This window comes from Ptychodera flava, chromosome 16, assembly GCF_041260155.1.
Source record: "Ptychodera flava strain L36383 chromosome 16, AS_Pfla_20210202, whole genome shotgun sequence".
NCBI lineage: Eukaryota > Metazoa > Hemichordata > Enteropneusta > Ptychoderidae > Ptychodera > Ptychodera flava.
The window spans coordinates 32,486,758-32,510,682 of NC_091943.1; the positions used below are offsets into that span (position 1 = coordinate 32,486,758).

General features: G+C 36.9%; 1 protein-coding gene across 13 annotated transcripts in view; it reads right to left on the reverse strand.

Moving 5' to 3' along the window:
* The window catches only part of LOC139114624 (proto-oncogene vav-like), a 76,475-nt gene that overhangs the window by 39,157 nt on the left and 13,393 nt on the right, over positions 1–23,925 (reverse strand). For all 13 annotated transcript variants that reach the window (XM_070676457.1, XM_070676456.1, XM_070676453.1 and 10 more), the window contains exons 2-10: positions 14,192–14,308; positions 10,862–10,917; positions 9,033–9,110; positions 6,812–6,938; positions 5,350–5,451; positions 2,612–2,680; positions 1,937–2,137; positions 1,023–1,118; positions 242–313 (exon numbers count right to left, since the gene is read on the reverse strand). In XM_070676457.1, coding sequence (XP_070532558.1) covers positions 242–313; positions 1,023–1,118; positions 1,937–2,137; positions 2,612–2,680; positions 5,350–5,451; positions 6,812–6,938; positions 9,033–9,110; positions 10,862–10,917; positions 14,192–14,308 — 918 coding nt within the window. The remainder of the gene's footprint in view (positions 1–241; positions 314–1,022; positions 1,119–1,936; positions 2,138–2,611; positions 2,681–5,349; positions 5,452–6,811; positions 6,939–9,032; positions 9,111–10,861; positions 10,918–14,191; positions 14,309–23,925) is intronic.

The following is a 23,925-nucleotide window of genomic DNA, read 5'->3' on the forward strand; positions in this document are numbered from 1 at the left end:
AATGTTGTGTATCACACATCAAATTTTTGCTGAAGTGGAAACAGTTCAAGCCGTCAATGTGTCACACATCAAGCTCATTACATGCAGCTTTTTTGTACAGAATTAAAACAGAAACTGTGCAAAACACACCATCATGCAATTTTTAACTCAAATTTGAACAAAAGTTACTTGGCAAGAAGAATACTCATACACAGATAACTAAAATATGTCTGCTATCTTTGGAACATTATCCCTGCAGTACCTGCATAATTGCCAAGGCTTCTTGAATTCCTTTCTTGTCCTCATGATTCTTATCCGTGTGTCTTTCCAATTCCTACAGATCAAATCACAGCAGGAGCGCTGAGTGATTCATTGCATTGCTTGAAGCAAGTTGAAAGCTGAGTGCATCCAGGCAGTGAAACGTCCAGGACTTTAAGTGCAAAACATCCATTACTGCTACTACAATAATGACAATCATTAGCATGCATATGACACTTTCAACACTCCGTACTCTAAAAACAAAATATATGCACTGTGCGCAAAGTGGAAACAAGATTACAGATATTTCTCTGCGTTTTTTATTGCCACAACTTAGAAGCACGAATTTACATTAAAATAGGGGAGGAAACTCTATATAGAAACTCAGAAAGGAAAACACAACTACTTAGCATGAAATATAAACTATTGTCTCTGCACTGACTTAATGCACATCACTGAAAAGATGCTCTAGGGCTGCAGAATAGTCTGAGATACACAGTATTCAGCTAATGTCAACTCAGCCTGTACATGCGTAAACTGCACTGCTATATTTGACAGGTGAATTCTGGTCTGGGCTAGAATTCATATGTGGTAATAGTGTATTCTATATGTGAAGATGCTGTGAAGCTAAATAGCAGGTGTTTTCACAAGCTTTGGTGAGTGAAACAAGACAGTGTTATTGATATTAAAAGAAAAATAGTGAAAAAAAAATTAGCAAAAGTCATAGGCACTGGGTCATTAATGAGAAGACAGAAGACACTACTGGAATGATAAACTGAACTTACCCTAAGAAGAAGGTGATACTTCAGAATTCTTTGCATAGGTACACTGAGTAGATCACGAAGACGAAATTTACCCTCATTGGCTTTCATTTGGCAGTCCTGTCAATGAAAACACATCAGTGATGAAAATGATAAAACTTGACAGAAAACCTAGTCCTGTTTGCAATTATCATATACCCCTAATATTGAACAATTATTACTCTTAGTAACTTCACATATAATCCAAACACAAAACATACATCAAATATGTGGGTGAAGTTCTCGCTACCTGAAGTAGCTTTTGTCTTGTGCTGGTGGGGGAGGGGGTGAATTGGCCACAAATTATTTTTGACTTGCTGTTCCTGTTTGACTTTTTATAAACAGTTGCTTACATAAATATATACTACACATGTTACGACGATCGAAGGGGACTGAAGCCAGCCATGTCATGGTCATTCATGTAGTATATATCAAAGTTTGTCCCTAGCAAGGCAATACAGTGTGTAGATGAAGCAAACTGTCATAATGACCGGCAACTGAAAAACTGACATGTCTCTTTTGTACATGATGTTTCTTGACCTCCTAAGGTGATGACTGCATCATACTATGAAGGCATCACAGTATTGCTCAAGTTGTTCAATGAACTTCCTTGTGTAAGTCCATCTTACCTGGCATCAACAGATGTACATGTACCGGTACATATACATACACGTCAACATACATGCACATTCATTCACTGAAGCTTCTCATAAAATCTGTGGTATGCCTTCAACAATCATACCCCTATTTATTACAAACACAGACGAACAGGTACCTGTCTGGCTAGATGTGCACATTGAATAAACTAGACAAATGACCTATATAATATAGCTCAAGGGCACACATCCACAGACACACACAGACACACAAACATGCAGAGTCATACAGTCATGACTTACGTCAATTTTTGCTGCTATTTCAGGATTTTTGGAAATCTCATCGATGTGATCTTGAGCTCCACAGAGCTTGGCACAATAATTTCCATAGATCAGCAGATCATCTTTCATGTCTTTGAAAATCTTGCTAAGATTATGAGAGTTATTGCGATCCACTTCATCTTTCAATCTGGCATGAAATCTTTTATGGGTATCATGCAGTTTCTGTGCAAATATCAGAAAACCCAGATCTCAGTAATAGGGTACAACTAATACATGTTATCTTCAGATTTTCTGAAATAATATTTCAGTGATGAATCATTTACCTGTATATTCAAAGCATGCATTTCATTTTTTTTCTTTTGTTGCTACCAATCTTAAGGTTTCACGGCATGCATGTCACAAAGTACTCAGAAACACTTATCAACTGACATCAGAATTTGTCTTTTGACTTTTCTTCACCTCAAAACTCGCAAACTCATCATTGTCAATGGTTATTGGAACTTCAAGATAAAAGATCAGGTAGAAAATACTGAATTGCGTAGTGACCACAGGATTGCCATTGTCCTTGAGCTGTGCATGCAATAATTTTTCACACAAGCACTACAATTCAAATGGCGTTCAACAAACAATCAGATAATTGTGAACCATCACATTACATCTGTTAGTCAATGCTTTAAAAAAAGACAGAACACTCACCTCTATATTCAGAAAAATTATGTCCATATCTTGAGGACTGATGCAGACTTTGAGTGGTTTTATGAAATTCTGGAGAGAGAGAGAGAGAGAGAGAGAGAGAGAGAGAGAGAGAGAGAGATAAGACAAGCATCAGCAGGAAGTCCATTGGTCCATGTGTCAGTACCCACATGAAATTATAAGTCCAGCGTTAGTTTTCCCCCAGCCCGCCATTTGAAATTTTACTTACAAGCTGAATAATTCATTAATTTGCTGTAGTAGTAGTAGGAGGGAGACACCATTGTCATTACAACTACTAGCCTATGAGCATGGGCTAGTCAATTTGACCATACCTTGTTTACGAACCAAACTTGCATGGCATACATTAACTGTTGCATACATCCCTGGATAAGCGGCTACCATGTTACTCTTTTTATGCACAGATACATTACATTTTTCTTCTGTCTGATAAACAGTAACTTATCACTTCAGCTACACAATGTCAATATGAACTTTGGAGTGCCATCTAAGTTTTGACTTTGTTGGATCAAGTTAAGAAGTTCCTGACATTTACATAATTTATACTGATACTTATACATGGAATGAGTTAAATTTCTTTCCAATATTAATCAACTCATAGACTGAAAGATTCCGTCGCGTGCGGGCGCTCCGGCGCACTGCGACCTACGACCCTTTACCACGACTGAAGGCACACTGTACTTGGCCGCGGCAAACTCAAAGAAAAAAAGTACCGCCCACAACTGACTTCACAGACTTTTCAAATATGTAAATCATGGTTGTGTAATTTGAATATTGCTCACGTGGGCTGTTTACGGGCATAATGAACACGCGGTAGTCAAGACAACAATGTCAATCAACTGCATCGGCAGCGCCGACATTGCATAATCGCTCTACTCGGCAGAAGAAAACAACGACACGTGTGTGTAAGCATAGCCGCATGTCGGAGAAAAAACTTACATGTAGATACAGTTGTCTGTATGGCTCAATTGACGCCTATAAAAAAACTCCATAGCGTCTTCTCGCTGAGCGCAGCAGAATGTGCAGTCTGCGGGGAGACTGTAGACTCTCGGAAGAAAAGGTCGATCTTTTCGAAAACGACCGATATCGCCGAGAAACTGAAGCAACTCTACAGTGGAACTGACGTCTGGACATCACAGCGGAGCCTGTCTTTGTAAAAAATAAACACAGTGTGCTTCGTCGATGGCAATTCCAACAAGATTTTCTTGATAGACATCGCAACTGAGTAATCTCCGCCACTCTCTCGTCATGATAGCCTCTGGTGAACTGAACACAACCTGGAATTTACCACGCACAATTTGTTCCTTGGTACGTACGTCGTTTCGGAGATCTGAACCGATCAAAGCCGCCTTCACACCCATTTCGCTGCACTTCTGCACTTGATCTTTCATGAGTGAAATCAGGGGCGAAATCCCCAGAACGATCGATCCTGAACGGTTCTTAAGTGTGTCCATAACTTTGGGTGCCAGCGTGTAAATCATAGATTTCCCATACCGTGGGGCCCTGTTGGTAAAATAGCGAACACATCTCTGCCGCCGCAAAAACTCTTTGAGTGCGTCTCTTTGCTCTGTTTTCAACATAATATTATATACATCAGAACATTTACTGACTGCCTCGGCAATGTTCGGATCGGCCATAATGATCAAATCGGAACGCTAGACACAGACGTCAACGTGGGTATAGCTTCGGCCGTTTGATTTTCAATACATGTACTTTGAGTTTGAGAAAACACGTTGTGTTTGTTGACAAACGAGACATGATATAAGCTTAGGCGGGACAAAAGCCAGGCGACAGTTTTGAATATGCTAATCACGATCACGCACTGAGTGAGCGATGTGGGCGGTCTTGTTACCCTACATACTGTCAATTAACTCGTTTCTGTAATACGATTGGTTCCAACAAAATTTTGTTGGAGAACAGGATTTCAACAGTGTGCCTTCAGTCGTGGTAAAGGGTCGTAGGTCGCAGTGCGCCGGAGCGCCCGCACGCGACGGAATCTTTCATTTTAATCAACTCAATGATGTGTCCAACTCTCAGAGGGGGCACACTGACCAGATAATAACCTGTATGTTGGAAATATATGATTTCCCAGCGATCTGAATCAGAATACCTGTACAGAATGCTTATACATACATGATACAGACCCCAAATGCCCCCAGTTTGTGAAATCTATTCTAAAATGATACCCTTCATGTGGTCTGACAACATCAAAACTAAGAAGTGAATTTGTTGAAAGTGGCGTCAGCTGACATCCTACATGTTCCTTTTACATCTACATCTATGGAACCGTTTAAAGATTGAATTTCTTAGAGTGGATTTCTGGTGAAGTTGCATATTTATAGATCAGTGATGATTAATAAAACAGATTTTTTCATGAATATACATTTGCATGATCACTGACCCTGGCTGTTTGAATCTGTACATGCATTGTTTCCAAGCTATGCATTGGGATTTCTCCCAAATTTACAAAAAGCAGACATAGTTTTTGCTTCATTAGAAATCAGTAGACTTTCTTTTCCACACATACATAGCATTTTACCAACACCATCCATAACAAACAGAATTTCAAATTTCTGACCTTATTCTTGTAAGTACATTAGGAAATCAAATCATTTGTGAAAATACTGCATGTGACCCTGTTTCCTTCCATGTTTGTGATAACCATCAGAGATTTTAATTTGCATCATAGATTTGAAGCAAAGACAGCAAATACTGTATTTTACCTTGATGATCATTCCAAGGGCTTCAACAAAGTTACCCTCCGTTTCAACAATTTCTCTGATGCAATAGCCTCTCCTCTGGTCAGCAGGTGATGCTTTCTGTAACTAAATTTGCAAAATTGGAAAAAAGGGAACCATCATTTGCATCTGTGAAAAAGCATCTTCAAATTTTCTTTCTTTACATTTTTGTTCACATTCTGCATTTTCTCAATGGAGAACTTGTTTGTATATCAAAAGACAGAAAATTGCCCTTGTACTGACAGGTCACTGAAAGCAGAAGCAAAACACTGAAACTGAGTTGAAAGGTCATTGGTTGTCAAGGGACAGCAGCAGACAAGAATGCACTGCACATGCTCAGTAAAGTTTATAAGGTAGAATGCGTTGCGGGTACAGATACTTGGACTCTCAAACTTTCATAATAATCATTTGGGCTACTACTTTAGGGAGCTCATTTTGAAACTTATGGACTAAATAAAGTTTTCACAGGCTTAGTTTTGTGAAAATCAGGAATTTTATTTTTCTCCACAGAGATAACACAGGGGTGGTGGCCATTTTGAATTTCAAATATCGGTAATTTGTTTCCCTGGTACAAAAATTTGTTTGGTGACCCCCAGATTTTTATTCTTGGTTTTGAAAGAAAATGATTTAAAGTTTGCTTGAGGAAAGTTTGAGCAAAAGTTCAAGTCTGTCATTTTCAAGGCAGGAACTCACTTAGAGTCCAATGCATTTCCAGTACAGGACAGTACATTGGTAGTTAGAGTACAAAAAGCAGCAAGATTTAGGTTTTTAGGAGTGAGGAGAAACACGTCTATGAGACAAAGAGAACAACAAGCATGAGAATACTACCTCATCATCATCATCATGCAATGATTCTTCCTTTAGAGACACCAACAATCGCCAACAAAATGCACGCATGTATATGACAAGATGAGAAATAACAGCAAGTGTGAAGTGTTATATCATGGAATGTACAAGAAGAATGTGAGAGGTGGCTTTGGTGAATTTATTGCATAGCTACAGATGAAGTTGTTGTGCTATCATGAGGATTACTACTGCAGAGTTTGTGATGATTATTTTTTCGAAGGATAGTTTTGACCAAAACAAAGTCATAGGCTGGATAGATACTGGGCCTGTAAGCTATTAGCAGGTTGACGCTTTCAGCACTATAGTGCAGCCTTTGTTGAACAGAGGCATAGAGAATGTAAATAGTTTGAAGCAAAGCACAAATGCAAAGAGAATCTTTTCCTTCTAACTAATTCAAGTTAACCTGTCACCCCCATCTACTGGTATATGTGTCCAACCTGACCATTACCAATGACAGGATTGGACTACTGAGCAGGGATGAAAGGTTAAGAAGACCAAGTTGTTACTTTTAAGCAAGGAAAGAATTAGATTTTCAACTGAGTGTGTCTTAGTTGCAGAACATCACAAACTTCACAGCTTTGGAGGAGATGATTGATCTTACCGGTGTTGGTGGCTGAGACAATTGTTGTTTGATATCACACAACTCTCCGTAAATCTCGTCATCTTCAACGTCATGATACACAGTGTCATACAAATCATCGGGGTCCTCATCGGCTAAGTCCCGCTCACTGGGATGAAATGGAAGATAACAAAGGAGGAAATGTGCATGGAGATTAAACTATGAAAAGTGCATGTTTTCATTTCAAAAACCTCACCTCATGAGACGATGAGGGTTTCCGTTTTAAATCACAAAGGTTCATATAGACGTGATCTTCATCCTCTTGTTCTTTTTCATCGTATTCATAAAGTTCATGGTAAGGGTCGTCTTCAATGTCTATTTCACTGAGAAATGAGTGAAAATACAACTCCAGAGAACAATATAGAAATGATGACGACCACAAATTCCTCTTGAATGTTGTATTTCGACTTCACGGCATGTTACATGTTGTTTGAATAGCAAGAAAAATTCTTAGAATGCAATCAGATTTTGAGATGTGTGCCATGCAAACAATGAAAGCTTTAAACGGTATCATTTATAGTTTTGCAGGTCTCCTAGATTTGCAGAGTGTTTGTAGAAGCTGTCACAGATAGTCTGATATTTTGCTGTGGTTGGGAACAGCATCATATTCACAATTATTACAAATACAGCCAATGTATTTCAACTAGTACAAAGTACGAGTGTTTCTCCATCAAACACTGACAGACTGACATATGCCTTTTATTTAATAATCTGTCCTTGACAATGATGACAAAGTAGGGACAGAGTAACATTGACGAATTGACACACCACAAAAGTTGTAAGGCAAAGCTTTGTGTTGGTTACACTCCTAAACATACACACGTACATAACAAGAAGCTAGCATATTTTTCAAATGGCTTTTGCAACTCATAGTATGCATAGTTCAGAACCCCTAAATTATGAATTACACCTGGAACCTCCTTGATTTTACTTCCTAGTGACAGCAGAATTTCTTTGCAAATACTTGTTCAGCTCCTCAAGGTCAAACGCAGAATGACACAGATTCTCTTATGTTCAAGTCAAACTGTGTACCTGGCAATAAATTCCTGAATCTCTTCTTATCAATTTTGACCACATTTTCTCGTAGTACAACATTTGTGATTCTCTCTCTAGGATACTTGGTGTGTTCTGTGACTTTGACGTTATACTTTTACACAACTTGGTAAATAGTCTACCACTTGTGTAGGCTACTACATATCATAATATAATTACAATTTGGATCACAAATATATATATTATTATGTTTCTGTACAATATAAATTCTCTTTATGATGAAATTTCTGCAACTCAGGATTACTGGACGCAGTGATTTACATCAACCAGTAGTAACTTAGGGGTTTAATTGAGTATACGTGTACCGTACTTAAAAATAGGTTTGAGGAAAACTTTTATTTGTATCAAAAAGTTTGTGTCCACAAATCTTCACAAGGGCACCGAATAGAATTTGTTTTCAGATTTCTCTATTGATAGTCCTGACATCTTGCTGTATTGTAATATTGACTTCTCTTTTCAATATCTTACAAATAAAGCGTCACTAACATGCTGAATTGTTGTGCTGGCATTTTGGAGAAATATCAGATGTAATCATGTATGAAGAAAAAACTACTACCTTAAAATTATAATGAAGCAATGAAATTGATTTAGAAGATGGAAACACTTGTGATGTATTTAACAATGCCTGTGCAGGGAGTTTACGTCCTGGTTTGATTACAGCTTTTTTTATATCATCAAACAGTTGTTTCCTTGTTCCTCAAGAGTCAACCCACCAGTGTTTCAGAAAAGCAGTTGTTGATAAAGAGAAGGAGACTTTGTAGGAGTTACTTGCTTTGTGACCATAACGGCAAAAACAGAACATGGTGATAATTCTGATAATTGGAGAAGAGAAGAATCAAACAAACATGCTCTGCATCATGGAAAATTTCTATCATGTATAGAGTTACACTTGTATTATACACAACACAATATGACACTCATCACGCACAGTCATCCCTTTTCTCTCTAATGTTTCAGATACTCTGACCAGATGAAGTTTTGTGTTTACTAAAAGTTAAATCACAAGCAAGCAGATCACATTATCCTATGGCAGGTGTGGATTGACAAGTTTTCAATAGGGAGTAAAATAACCAACTGTTTGCTGTCTGAAGTATTGCTATTACACATGTATCCTACCCACAGCTATTATAACAACAACATCATAACTTACTCTGCCAATTCTTCAAGTGTCTTGTAAATATCGTCATCTGTAGCTCTCTGGTGATAATGATTGGCTGGAGGGAATGATCTGGTGACAAGGCAGAAAACAGTGATCAGTCAAAAGGTCCGATATTCTGAATACCAACTCCCTGTTTTTGAATTACAGAATTACATGCCCAGTAATTACACAGATTTATGCCCACATTTACAAGTAATAGTCGAGGAAATTCTCCATAGTTGTTGCCCAGTCCCGCAATTCTTAGGCAAGGCTTACAGAACAAGACATTGTGGATCACACTTTCACGATTCAACCACTATTTTACCCTACTTTGCATTTTGATAAATAACCTACTGCAAAAGCATAAAATTTGATTTCGAAGAAAGACTGAAAAATACTTGGCTTGTGCTATGCTGTTGTAAAATTCAACATTACCTTTGAGGGCATGTTTATATTTATTCACCGTCACTAGGCAAAGGTGACCCTCAACCAAGCACTCATCTCTACTACACACAAGAACTGCATGGCAACTTTGCCATTGTGATATAGAAAGAGTTTCACAGGCATCTAGTATTTATCAATTTCCAAGTAAAATGTTGTAATTTATTGTTTTTATACTTTTTCACTAAAACTGAATTTTGTGACTTCGTCAACAAAAATAACAAAATTACGATGCAAATCCCTTTAAGGTAATACCGCATGCACCTCCAAAGTGAAAGACTTAACCTTTTGCTCAAACTTTCCTTAGTGAAACTTTCAACCATTCTCTTACCAAAGCAAGAATAAAAATCAGGGGTCACCGTGCAAACTTTGGTACTAGAGAGACAAATAACTTGTGATTTCTCGATATTTGAAATTCAAAATGGCCGCCATCCCTGTGTTAACTCTATGAGAAAAAATAAAATTTTCGATTTTCGAAAAACTAAGACGGTGAAAACTTTTTTCGCCAAGAACTTCAAACGAGCCCCCACAAGTGGTAGGTCAGAAGAAAATTGATAAAATTTGAAGGCCTGAATTTTTGTCCCCGAGGTGCGTTCTACCTTAAATGTACAATACTGTACGTTTTACAGTGAGTTTTGGTGGACCAAAAAAAATTTGCAAATACTATGATCAGCATTCTGAATAGTCTCCCATTAAATGCTGAACTTAGTGAAACAAGGTCAGAACAAGACTGTGTATCAACCTCTGCCTTGCCATGATAGTGCCTTAAAGAGCAAAGATATCACAAATTTTGGCTATGTAACAGCAAATTATGTGCAATACATTATCCTTCACATAGCATGCTGTGACTGCCGATTACATTATCACATCCTGAAATTACTTCAGAGAAGACAAACAAGTATTCTGAGTCAAGGTTCCTAGAATGATATTGACAGAACAGCACAGCAATGGTAGAAGCACACTGGTTGGACACAGGAAGGCAATCTTCTCTGTATCAATGTCTCTCATCCATTTCAAGAACACCCAAAGAATTTATCAAGTATCTCCATGTGAAGATAAATGATAAAAGTGATGCTCTTTTGTTCATATGTATGTATGTATGTATGTATGTATGTATGTATGTATGTATGTATGTATGTATGTATGTATGTATGTATGTATGTATGTATGTATGTATGTATGTATGTATGTATGTATGTATGTATGTATCTCTCTCTCTCTCTCTCTCTCTCTCTCTCTCTCTCTCTCTCTCTCTCTCTCTCTCTCTCTCTCTATATATATATTACCGGTATATATATATATATATCATTTATTAAAACATGTAAAATATTTAAAAAAAATAATTTATCAAAATAATTTATTGTTTGACAGAATGTAGAGTCTATGCAACAAGTACTTACGGTGCTTTTGACCTGGCATGAGGTGTGTGTGATAGCTTTGATAATGCTGCAATCACCTGAAATTCATTAAACAGAAAACATGATTTAGATGGGCATATTGGACTGATTCCATCGCCAAAAGATTTGGAAGTTTAACCAGTTCACCTCCACTGCTCTCTATAGAGGTCCCCCTCAGCTGTACAAAACAATAGAATTGGGTCAAACCACAGTGATGATAGGGTGGCAAGGCTGAGAAAACAATATCCCTACACCACATTGCGACTTTGAATACATGTGTGAAGACTTCAATTTGTCAAGATTACAGTAATGAACCTATGTTTAGAATGGCATACATGTAATTTTGACAAATTTTCAGTTTACACGATGGTCCGGACAGAATACTGTATTATGATTATATTATGGCTTAAACGTTATGAGTATGTTACAGTTTAGATGACAATCAGGCCACACAGTGGCAGAGAAAGTGATCTGTGTGAGATAATAAACACTTTTTCTACACTAATTGTAACTCCCTGTCATAATTTCTATTCAACAGTCTTACACAACCAAATGCTAAACTGAAGAGTCCATATATCACAAGATATCATTCCACTGAATGTAATAAAGGAAAAATCACTTTTAATTATGGTTACTTGAAATCGCTTCCGGCAATATGCATTATCCTAACAAAAACAGCCATATTTGCTGTATAGGACTGTACAGAAAAAAAGCCATGACTTCATTTGTTTTCAAAAACTACTTTATGAAAATTAGATTTGTTTTTTTGTGCTTCAATTTCACTAAAAATAGCTATATCCGCCACTTGAAAAAATAGCTACTTACATACCCTCTGTATGCTATAAACATTTGATCACTGCACACAATATATATCAAACATAAAATATTGCACTGGAGACGAGGAATAAAATGGAGCCTGGATTATAGATATCAAAGTCCAAGATTCAAGGTACCTAAGCTTAGCACTTGAGTTCAAAACCTTTGTTAACAGAATTCCATTGCATTTACAGAGAGATCACTTCAAAATGTTACAGAAATTTATCAAAGTTTGTTAACCTTTTTTACAGAGGTTTATTGCCAGGGGAAGTTTTTTGTTTGAAGACTTTAAAAAAGGATGTTTTAAGTGAAAAAAAATGCATCTGCGGCAAAAACGACTATACCCAAGTTGATGACTTAAAATGTATCAATATAAGCAGTGTCACATTATGCATACAGACATTGTAATATTTTTCTGCAAATTTTGAAACAGACATCACTGTTGTAAGTTTAGAAACTGTATCTTTTGGCTGATAAGATATACTGCACATGTCTGTAAATGCAGGCACAGAAATTCATTAATAACCTGTAAACTTTTAATGTTTTGAAGGATAGCTGTAACTTTTTAACATTTTCATTATTTTTGTTCTAGAAGACAAAACCAATTTGGTTTTCTTCTGAAGCAGAGTATATTTGTAGCTTTACAAACACAGCACACTGCACACAATGTCTAATGTTTTTGTTGATAAATCAAACAAGTAAAATAAATTCAGACAAATCCTACATCTAAGTTGTCTCTAAGTACATTCAAAAGAGCAAAGTCAGCCCTTCTATATAAAAATTCTGTTTATGAAAATGAGACAATAAATATCCTGGATAGATACCATTAAAAGACTCAATACTTAAAACTTAAACCTACTGTAAAAGAAAAAAGAACTCCTTTAATTTCAAGGTTTAAGTTCTGATCCAAATGAATAACAATTTTATCAGACATGCAGTCAGTTTAAGAGATTCGTACTTGAGGACATAACAACTGATGAGAGCCTCACTGAGCTCCTAGATAAAACCTTCCCTGCAGCCCCCAAAAGTGGGAAGCCACTCTGTAACTGTTTATTGTCATGAATCAAATCACAATCAATTCTGAATGGCATGAAGTAAATTGGAGATATTGATTACATTTCCACTGTAATGGAGAATATGCAAATGAAGAAAGGTCATAAGGTCAGCAGGGAAGAGCAGAGACAGTGGTTCTGTAAACCATCATCGTTACCAGGCAACAAATTGAACTCAAGCTTAAGTTTCTTGTGATAACCTAGGTGAATTTTTAAGACCTACATCTGGAGGGAGCGATGCTTTTAATAAACACAGTTACAAGTTTATAGTTTGAATCATGTTTACCACTATGTTACAATTGCCCTGCCTTTGTATGGAAATGGTGTAGAAACAACATGTTTACACAGAATAATAAGTACATCTGTCTGGAGCCATAGTACATAGTCATCACTGTATACTTCAGACATCAATCTACTTTCAGGAGAAATGAATTGGAAGAAAGAGCTCAAGCTCAGAAGATTTACATTTTGCTAAAAGCCATGTGAATTTCTTTGATGATTTAGATGTACAGTGTAACTTTCACATTCTGAGAAAATTGAAGATTGTAAAAAAAAAATAAAATCTTCTTTCACCATCAAAGTTGTTTTAATGTTGAACTTTATTAAAACATTATAATTTTATAGATTTTAAGCATTCCACCAGTAAATCACGGAAGACTTGAAATATAATTATGAAACCTCACTCAGCTAATGACGAACAATAAAATACTAGCTGAATAAAGGAGTTACACTGGAAGCAATTTTCCAGGGAAAATCTCCACTGACCATGGAAACATTCTTTTGAGAATGTTGTACAATCTATCACACTTTTAGTGCATATCCATATTCTATTCTCTGGGGGTTTGAACTTGCCAGCTTTTTAACATTAACATTTGCACTGCAAAGGTGAATGGCATTTCAGCAGAGTCACACATAACACATAGTGTTGCTAGAATGTTTGAGCCGAGGATTCACACTCTGATAATCTTTGATAAGAATGTTGAGAAGTTATCACAAAATTATCCATCAATCAGACGTATATATCTGTGAATTTAGTCAAGGCTGTAGTATTTAATCACAGCTTTTTGATATCCTACCTTGGTGTCTGAAAATCAAGTTTTGATTGTCTTTTAGAAGATTACATATATCAAGATATTTCATCAGGCTTCTACATATCAAATACTATGGTGCTACATTATTAACTACTGTAAAAGATTTGCAGATCACTGAAGACTGAACACTTATGAAATTGCTGAAATATCATAAATATAAATCCATGCTGTGCAAGCACGTTGTATGTTGTCAATACATAACTCTGTACCATGTGAAATCATTTATCACACGTACACAACGTATTCTTCAACATTACCGGTATATAGCAAGATGGATCACAAGCCGAATACGACTTGAAACTGTTGTTGAACAAAATAAAAATACCATAGAATAGTTGCAAATACTGTCATGTTTGGGACACGTGTATACTCACCTTGCCAAAATCGGAGACATCAAAAAGTTGGTAGGGATCAAACAGCTCCTGTCTTCGCAAGCCAAATTTTTCAATGCAAGTTTGAATGAACGTCCTGATATTTTTCAGGCATAAGAACTACAGAGTGAAGAGCAAGGAGAAAATACAAAACATGTTACTAAACCAAGTTGAGATTGAGAGATATGATGAGGCTCTCTCAATGAAATAAATACTAGATATATTTTGGTAAAGTAGTGAACAAAAAAGAACATGTATGGATACATGATATAGTTAAACAACTTTGGCTGTTTCTGGTGATCAGGAAACATTGAGCTCATTATGTTCTATGACATCAAATGTTTCAAGTAAGCATCTGATGCAAAGTTACTATAAGTGATTGGTCATTGGGCAAAAATAACAAAGACTACAGAATGTTTTGCAAAAACTTTGGCATAAGCCCATTTTTCGGCTATAAGCAATCTAGGTGACTGAAGTCATACTGTTTATCATCAGAGAATTTTATCAATGTACGAAATAAAGGTTAAAAACACTATCACTTTATGTAAAAGATATAACGAGTAATACACAAGACTATTCAAATGATTTAATAGTCTTGCACTCTGTATGACCATTCATACAGGTTCCTTTGCTTTCATTTTGATCTATCCACATGAGAAACAACGTGGAGTACAAAGTTCAGAGGTTAAAGGTCAAAGATGATTCTGAATACCGTAGATCATATATCTCTGTATATACCTGTACATTGGTACATTACTTGTTTCATCACTTGACATGGTGGAACATGTTATCAGATGTGAATCATTATACTCAGAATCTCCTAATGTTCCAAAAAAAGTGTAGGCATTTTATTGAAGTCATTACATCATTACGCATATCAAAACTGAAACTCTCCAACACATGAACAAATAGAAACTGAGATAGCAAGTTTTAAACGATCACTGAATTGGAGATTATCAAAACATGTATGACACTGGTTATTTGTGATTTGTGTCATTTTAAAATCTGGTCATATCAATTCAAGTCTTGGTAATATCTGAGATTTGATAGGAATGTTTGGATTAATAAACCTAGAGTAAATCCATACATATCAAGTAATTAAATTCAGGAGCCAGAATACAGCAAATCTTGGTGCAACCCTGATGATTTCTATAGTAAAACAGGACCACTACACTGTGAAAATAGGGGTGGCAGGGGTTGAATGCTTGCACTTTATATATAGTAACACTGCAAAGTACGGAGATACAAAGCAATACACATGTGGCAAATGTGATACGTATTACATGTAAAAGGGCCAGAAATTCAACATCAGCTAGACTACTGTGACTTTTGTAGTACGCAAAGTAGAATTGTTGAACTTAAATTAAAGGAAATAAACCTGTGCTTGAAAAATTGCTGAAACACTTGTATCCTGTGACGTGTCAGTGGACTACATGTATGCACAGCAAACTATAGTACACCGATAGTCATACATATACATCAGTACAGTACAAGATGATTTTATAGCCAAACAGAGGAGGAAGCAGGCGGTTTTTCTCTTTACAATCAATAGTTGGACAGAAAAATACTTTATTTACAGTCTGATTATCATCACAGGGAAGTACTGAAATACATATATTCAAATTTCAATGCATGTATTTATACCAAAAAAATCTATTCAATGGTAAACATTTGTAAACATGGTTCATCTTGTAAATTTGAAGTTCACTGTAGAGATTTAATAAACTGGTCATTAATTATTCCATAGTGCACTGGGTACTTGTATATGACAGGGGTAATCCCAAAATCATACTGTCACTCAAAACAATTTCTTTTCCATTCTGAAACTATAGATAAAATACACTATTCTGAATACATAATGTAAGGCAGAATTTTAAGCCAATGAGTATTCTCCATTGATAATGACCTCATTACTAGTTAATTTGCACACTGGAACAAGGTTCATTTACTTTCAGGTAAAATGCACCTCGGGACAGATATTCAGACTCTCACAATATTAAAATTCTTTATGATCCATCACTTATGATGGCTCTTTGTAAAGCTCTTGGTATAAAAAATTTCACCATCTTACTTATTTGAAAATCGAAAACTTTATTTTTCTCCATAGAGTTAACAAAGGGATAGCGGCCATTTTGAATTTCAAATATTGTTGAATGTTGGGTCATTTGTTTCTCTAGTACCAAAATTTGCACGGTAAGCTCAAATTTTTATTCTTCATTTTGAAAGAGTATAGTTGAAAGATTCATTGAGGCAAGTTTGAGCAAAAGTTTAAGTCTTTCACTATCGAGGTGCATACTTCCTCAATAGTTACTTGGCATAAATTAAAATAACTACATGTATTTAGGAAATTGAGCTCGGCTGATTCTAAATGTTTGTGCTGTACCATTGTACAGACACTGTAATATGTTTGTACACACTAAATAGTTGTCATATCAGCATGTTTACACAAGATGACCAGAACAGAGAAGACTTATCTAAATCGATACAGTGAACAACATGAACAGAGATAAGCTCCAGACAGTCAAGAATGTCTTTGCATCAACAGTGGAATCCTTTTTTTTCAACAGTCTAATTTCCAGAGTATAAAAGAAGTTGATTGTTTGGCAGCAATGCTAACCATACACTATTTTCTATTGATAAACATGAACATGGAACAAGTCTGACTTTTTTACAAGTGATATGAACAAGATGCAAAGAGATATTGTAATCTCCACGTGTTATTTTACTTGTCCTCAATGAAATAGCAGTCACGAATATTGGCAGAAGAAAACTAACGTATAATATTATATGGTTTTGCTGTATAACACAACCAACACATGTAGAACCTCAATACATACTTCTTGTCAATGTCATGGGTACTTTAACCCTTTTCCTGCCGAGCGCCCTTGTCCGTTATCCTGCCAAGTCAGTAGAAAACCGCCCCATAATATGTGCCTGCAAAAGATTGGCTCTCCTGCATGTTATCCTGCCAGGCATTTTGGCAGAAATCGCCCATTTTCAGGGTTGTTTTAGCCGTACTTATACGTGTTAGACTTCGATAATTTCTACATGCCCGTAGACAGGGGAAGGAGCTCAAGGGTTACTGCAGAAAAAAATTGAGGTCACCGGCTTTGTTTGCCCCTGGAGTGCGTCATTTTATTGCCGTTTCATGTTTATTTTTTCGGAAATAAACTCCTTCAGTATTACGCACGTCCGCTAGGCACAAACATCACCTCACTCGTCTGTTAGTCAGAGACCCTGAGGGTCGTGCTAGGGGTGCAGCAGCACCGGCAAACCTGTCCTGTTTCCCCAGGGTAGGGTCAATTGAATACGTACCTTCAACGACTTGGCAGTGTAGCACAAAAACTACGTTTTTGCCGTTGTATTGACGACATGGCTGAGCCATTGAAGCACAGCTCCACGTAGTTTAGCCAGCTCAGTTGGGAGTTGGTTTACGAGTGTTACCGTTCATTACTGACTTAATCGAGTGGTCCTCAGTCAGGTACGGGTTTGTACCGACATGGCTTGGGCTGCAGCTAACCAGTGATAACCAGTCACTACACCAAAGTCTTCAGTTCACTTTTGCGATGCACGGGTGCAACGCAATATGCTTCCATTGTTCTAGCCATCGACGTGTCCACATGCCTGGCAGCCATATTGTACTGCTAGCTGGTTTGCATAACAAAAGCAGTCCCTGCTAAATGCAGACGGTATCCCCGTAGCAGACTACGCATTGACCTTATGTGCCCTTTTGAATTCTCTGTACGCAAACAGCGTACGTAGTTACCAATGCGTCGGCAAGAGGATACGTTTGCCTGCAAACCAGAGCCAATACTTCGGACGATGGAATAAATAAAAAATCTAAAGCTACGTCATTGAATGGCACGGCCAAGGCGGTGAAGGACATTGCCTGGCTTGAACTTGCAGAGCTGAAGCCCAGCTTAGTACGTCGGACACCAGTTTGTAATGGTATTTCCGAGTCGTTCATATCCGTTCCATCGGAGGAACAAGTCGAGCCGTCCCGTCAAAAATACGTTCTCATTTTCAGTCACGCACAACTGAATAAGTGACTTTCGTCTCGTACCATCGGCATATCTGCCAAGTCGTTTGCAAGAGGTAGCCTTCTAGATTAGCATTGCCGAGTTGGTCAAGTTCGGCAGCAATCTCTATAGTGCCAGGCAGCCAAGTACGTCCAACTCCGCCAGAAAACGTCACCATGCTATCCTGCCAAGTCCGCTAAAAAGCGGTAAAAAAAAACCAGCCCCCCTCGGGTGTGGGGGACTGGCGGACAGGTTTCTGCACCTTTCCCTGTCTATCGACTCCCTGCGAACCCATTTCGAGGGGAAAAGGCGTTCCTTGTCAGAAAACCTGTCCTCGGATGACCCCTAAACGCATAGGGGATAGCAAAACGTAGTGCCGTCGACTTGGCAGGAAAGGGGGTACCCAAAAAGGGCCCGATTTCCACCGGGTTGGTAGAATAACGGTCACCAGTACTTAGATTCTGGCTACACCGAATTTCAAGCGGATTTTCACCGACTTGGCAGGAAAAGGGTTAATGTGATATGTAGCATGTAGGTCAACATTCCCTACAACATTTAAATGTAACCATATATTTTGTAATGATTTTAACGATTTTTAACAAAAGCAGTATTTCTTGAGAGATATCTCCTGATAAAAGCTTTCTCCTGCCCATTTTGGTGAATATCTTGTGTACCTAAGACGTTTGTTGCTTTCTAACTATGATTCCACACAAAATCTGAACGAATAGGCAAAGAAAACAAAAATTTATTAATCAGCCTGATCAGGATTTCTTCAAAATTTGGATCCAAAATTTATAAATCTCAAAGAACAATTCCGTCACTGCCATGATTAATAAATACACATTCATAAATGTTACTGAGCAGTAAGTAATAGAATATGTGACAATATCGTATGTCATAAATACTTTCATTTTAAGAGTTCTGGGTCAGAATGAGGACGCTGCATCAGGCAGGGTACGGATACCAAAAAATCCTATTCTATTGCTAAAGGCGATTTATACCTTCCATGATTTATCACTAAAACCCTCGACGGATGTGCCGGGTAATATATTTCTCCTCTCCATGCACTGAACCTATTTATGAAGTAACAATAGTAACAATATAGGCTGTTCCTACCAGGAAGTGAAAGCATACAGGCAATGACTGCAGATTACTGTTGACTTTTAAATAGCAAACTGGAATTTTAACTAGTAAATGGTGACACCGGAATTCTTATCTCATAAACTATACAGTGTTACACTTGAGTGATCACGTAAAGAGAGTTGTGATTTTTCAATGCCATTGGCTTAAATTTGAACCCGATTATTATGGTATAAAATGTCAGTCAACTCTGACCTAATGCAAGGCCAAACCAAATATACATCAAAACATGTCACTTTCACCAAATTTGCTCAAAAGTTGTACATTTCTTTTATATTTGCAAAGATTTTTACAATCGAGGACATTTCTTTCACAGTCTTTAAAAAATTTTCAAAAGCTAATCACACTGGTCGATCAATCCAAATTGAAATCTTTCATATGAAAACTATTGGCACATAATATAAAATTGTAAGTGTACAGCGTAAGTCAGTCTTGCCTCAAGGTTCCATGATATGAATGTAGTGACTATGTACGTGTTCTTGAAACATATAGTAGACACAATGCAAACCACACATGTACAGTCTTGTTTTTTTCTGTGCATGTCCTTGGACAATACTGGCTCAACTCCTGTTTTAAACCTTTCACCACCATGGTTTGACCCACACCCATTGTTTTCAGTGCCGAGTGTGGCCCTGTACACTGGAAATAGGGGGTGTATTAAAAGATTAATCAAGGTGCGTCTCCACCATTTAACAAACCACACACCTTAGTGAAGACTATGCATATCAACTGACAATGTGCAGGAAGGTTCCTGTCTGGCAAAGCAAAGAGCATTCTATAGAAAGTCTAAGAGAGTGCTACTATCACCAGAAATAGCAACTACAGTATGTAGAGACAAGGTACATGTTACAAGTCACAATCAATCTAAATAAAGAAATGTTCTACATTGTGCTTTCATAATGCATCTACATTCAATCCTTGTGGGTAGTTCAATGGTTCATTTGGATAAAAGCTGCCTGCATTATTAAAATACATGTCAGCAATAAGACTGCTAAAGGAGTGAAAACTAAATTACTTTAGAGCTGTTACCTTTTAAAGAATGGAGTACCTAGGGGTACAAAGTGAATTTATTGGCAGAACAGAGTGCAAAACGCTTTATCTTGAAATGGTGCAGTTCTCATGTCGCCAACTATTGACATTTGGGATGCACTATGTCTCACGAGAGGGTGTTCAATCGTAAAATGGTGTCCAGTCATTATTTTTATCTCAGAACTGTCTATATATTTCGGAAGGGTGAAAAGGAAATACATGCATATTTTCCAAATGTCCCCTTTTTTTCATCTGCAAATATTTTGTACAAAGGCAGTTATGCTGAACAATAAAATTGTGGACAATTTTCTAACCATTTTTTTATTCATGACTACCCCTTTGAAGATTTAATGGTCCATCCCTCACACTGGTTTGTGTATGACATGATTTACTAAATGCTAGACACTCATACCTGTTAAATCATTGACCTTTGGAACTCTGCTCTGAACCTGCTTAAAAGACTTGAGGCAGGAATTTTTTTATCATTTAGTTTTTTGTCATGGCTGTGAATCCATAAACATTACAATGTTTCAGGAAGGAGAAGTGTCACCAGTTTCAAAACTGTTCATGTTAAGGTAGACAGGGGACAGATATTTGAACTCTAAAATTTCTACAATTCCTTTCTGATCTACCACTTGTGGGGTCTCATTTTAAAGCTCTTCGAGAAAGAAAATATTTCACTGTCTTGGTTTTTCGAAAATTCAAACTTTAATTTTTTTCCCATAGAGTTAATACAGGGATGGCGGCCATTTTAAATTTCAAATATCTCCAAATGTTGCGTAATTAATTTCTCTAGTTCCAAACTTTGCACAGTGACCCCAAAATTTTATTGTTGATTTTGTAATTTTGAAATTTTCATTGAAGAAATTCGAGCAAAATATTAAGTCTTTCACTTTCGAGGTGCATACTAATTTAACACATACAAGTATACATGTACATGTATGTCTCCTGAATTTACCAAAACCAGTGTGTATGTAAATGTACATGTATGTACAATTACCACAAATTGAGATGAATTCATGCATACCCATACATAATACACATATAATCAAAACATATGTATGCAAATCAATTCATTGGGCTTGCTCCCTTTTATAAATCAAAAGTGTATTTTCATGACAGACAGCAAAAAACAGTGGGAAGGTATCGATACAGACATTACATGAGAGGTAATCAGGTAGGGCATTTCATGTCCATTGTATCCAGGTTTGACTGCAATGCATAACAGTACATGTGTATGCAAACATTCTAGTGACATACAAATATCTTTTCTTCATTATTTTACTGGTCATAGTCATCAAACGATATTCATCTATGTGTATTGTCAACAAGTGAAACAAATATTCAAATGCAAATATGCATTTTATTCATATCCTTTCTGTTGTTGATTCAGAAATGTTATTTACAATATGGTATACTGACTGGAATATTTCAATTGTCAACATCATGACTTCTTTTGTACTGTATTCTGTTTGTATATTTGTTGCAATTTTCCCTATCAATGTAAATACAACACTGCTATTTCAAACTATGTAAAGAATGAGGTGTATCACATACGTAGGTTTTTTGTCTACAAGGGGTCTGCCTGACGTTGTTTGTTTTATCAGTGTTCGTCAGTTTTTGTTCATAAATACAGCTACACAGAAATAGAGTAAAGCACAATGACAGTGGGAACAGATATTTAACTCTCAAAGTCCTACAATTTGTCATCACTCCACAACTTGTGTGGACACATTTTGAAGACTATGACAGAAATTTTCATGTTTACTTTTACCATCTTTAATCGGTAAAAATAGACAAATTTTACATTTTCTATCAAGTTAATACATAGAATGAGGCCGGTTAAATTGAGGTAAATGTACTGCAGTTTGGTTCTCTGATGTAATAGGCATTAATTTTAAACCTTATTTTTATCATTGATTTGATAGAAAATTATTAAAACTTTCCATGAAGTGCAAGTACAACTTGGAATATTCATTTTATGGTGCATATAGTAATACCTTAACACAAAACTGCTATGAAAATTTTATCAACAATTTCTGAGACTTACTGTACAGGTAAACCATGCATTTATGCTAGGAAGTTAAACGTATCAAAATCGCTGAATTTCTCAATTTGGCCCTGGTCGGGAATCTTTCTATCATTATTTTGAGGTGTCAATCTTGGTTCGTGGCTCCACTTCCATTTGTAATCAGGTTCTGGACGTTTTTATGTTCTGCATTGTGGTCTGTGAGTACTACTTCGAAAGTAAAGTAGAAACGGATTGGGCATAATTTATTTTGGACGGTTACCACCGTTCTGTAAGCAGAAGTTTTGTCATTTATCAACAAACAGAGTATTCCGTACAGGGAAGTTCCCACTCAAATTTATTTGACTGAAGCAATCTGTCCTGCCTTTTTTGTCGTCAAACTCTTCAGCATCATAATGTAGAACACACATACAGCAAGTCCCTTCCATTTTGCATTTGAAATGTACGTAGTTTCTGACTATAAGTCTTTTTCTGATGAAGAATGATGTCTAAATTCTGATAAATTACTGTATGGTTGAATAAAAACACTGCCCTTGAGTTGTCTTGCACATATTGCATCTACTTAGTCTAGAATCAGTGACCCCTGGCTGAAGTCACGGAATGGCCATTTTTTGTACTTCATTTACACTGGCTGTCTCTGCAGCTGAGCCATGTCTCAGTTATATGGAAAACCTAAACTGATCTTTTTTTCAAACTTGACGCAAGGAAAGCAGGAAGTTGAAATCTTCTGGGAGTGTTTATGGTAAATCAGAACATGCAATTATCCTGCCATATGGAATTTAATTTGTTCTAAAAAACTGACTATGTTGTCTAGTGTGTTATATTTATCAGAATTACAATATAACACACTGCAGGACATAAAAATAAACTAAAAAATATTTTTCAGCATTTTTACACGTTATAGTAGTGCCCTAAAGCAATGAAAACTCAACAGTTGTGTGTTTTGAATTTTGAGCTGACCTTCACACACCCTACAACCTAGACTCTCCACAGTCGCTGTGCCTTGTTTTATGCGCGCCCACGATGGGACTGCATTCGAAGGCTACGCGCTGCCAGACACAGCGACTGTCGGTTTTTGCAAGTATATGAATATTCATAAGGGTTGTGACTTCAAAAGAAACACCTATCTAACTGGGCGGAGAGAATATATACTAGTAGCTAGTAAACCTATTTACGAAGTATGGTTTTATTTTTCATTTTTAATTTTATTTGGCTATGGTACTTGTCATATTTTATTTGATTAAAGAATGTGTGGAGTTCTATAAAGTACCCGGATCAGGCAGAAATCCGACCGGTCGCTTGCAAGAACGTCCAGACCTTGGGATTCGCGTCGATCTCTGAAGGGCACGCGCGTGTTCCAACAGCATGAACAGGGAAGAACGCAGTCGCAGGGTCTCTGCCAGACTACCTACAAATCTACAGTGTATGGAATGCACCTATATGCACTGATATGAAATAAACACATAGATCACACCCATGCTTGAAGTAATATCCAGAAGGTAAGAAAAAATGAATTACAG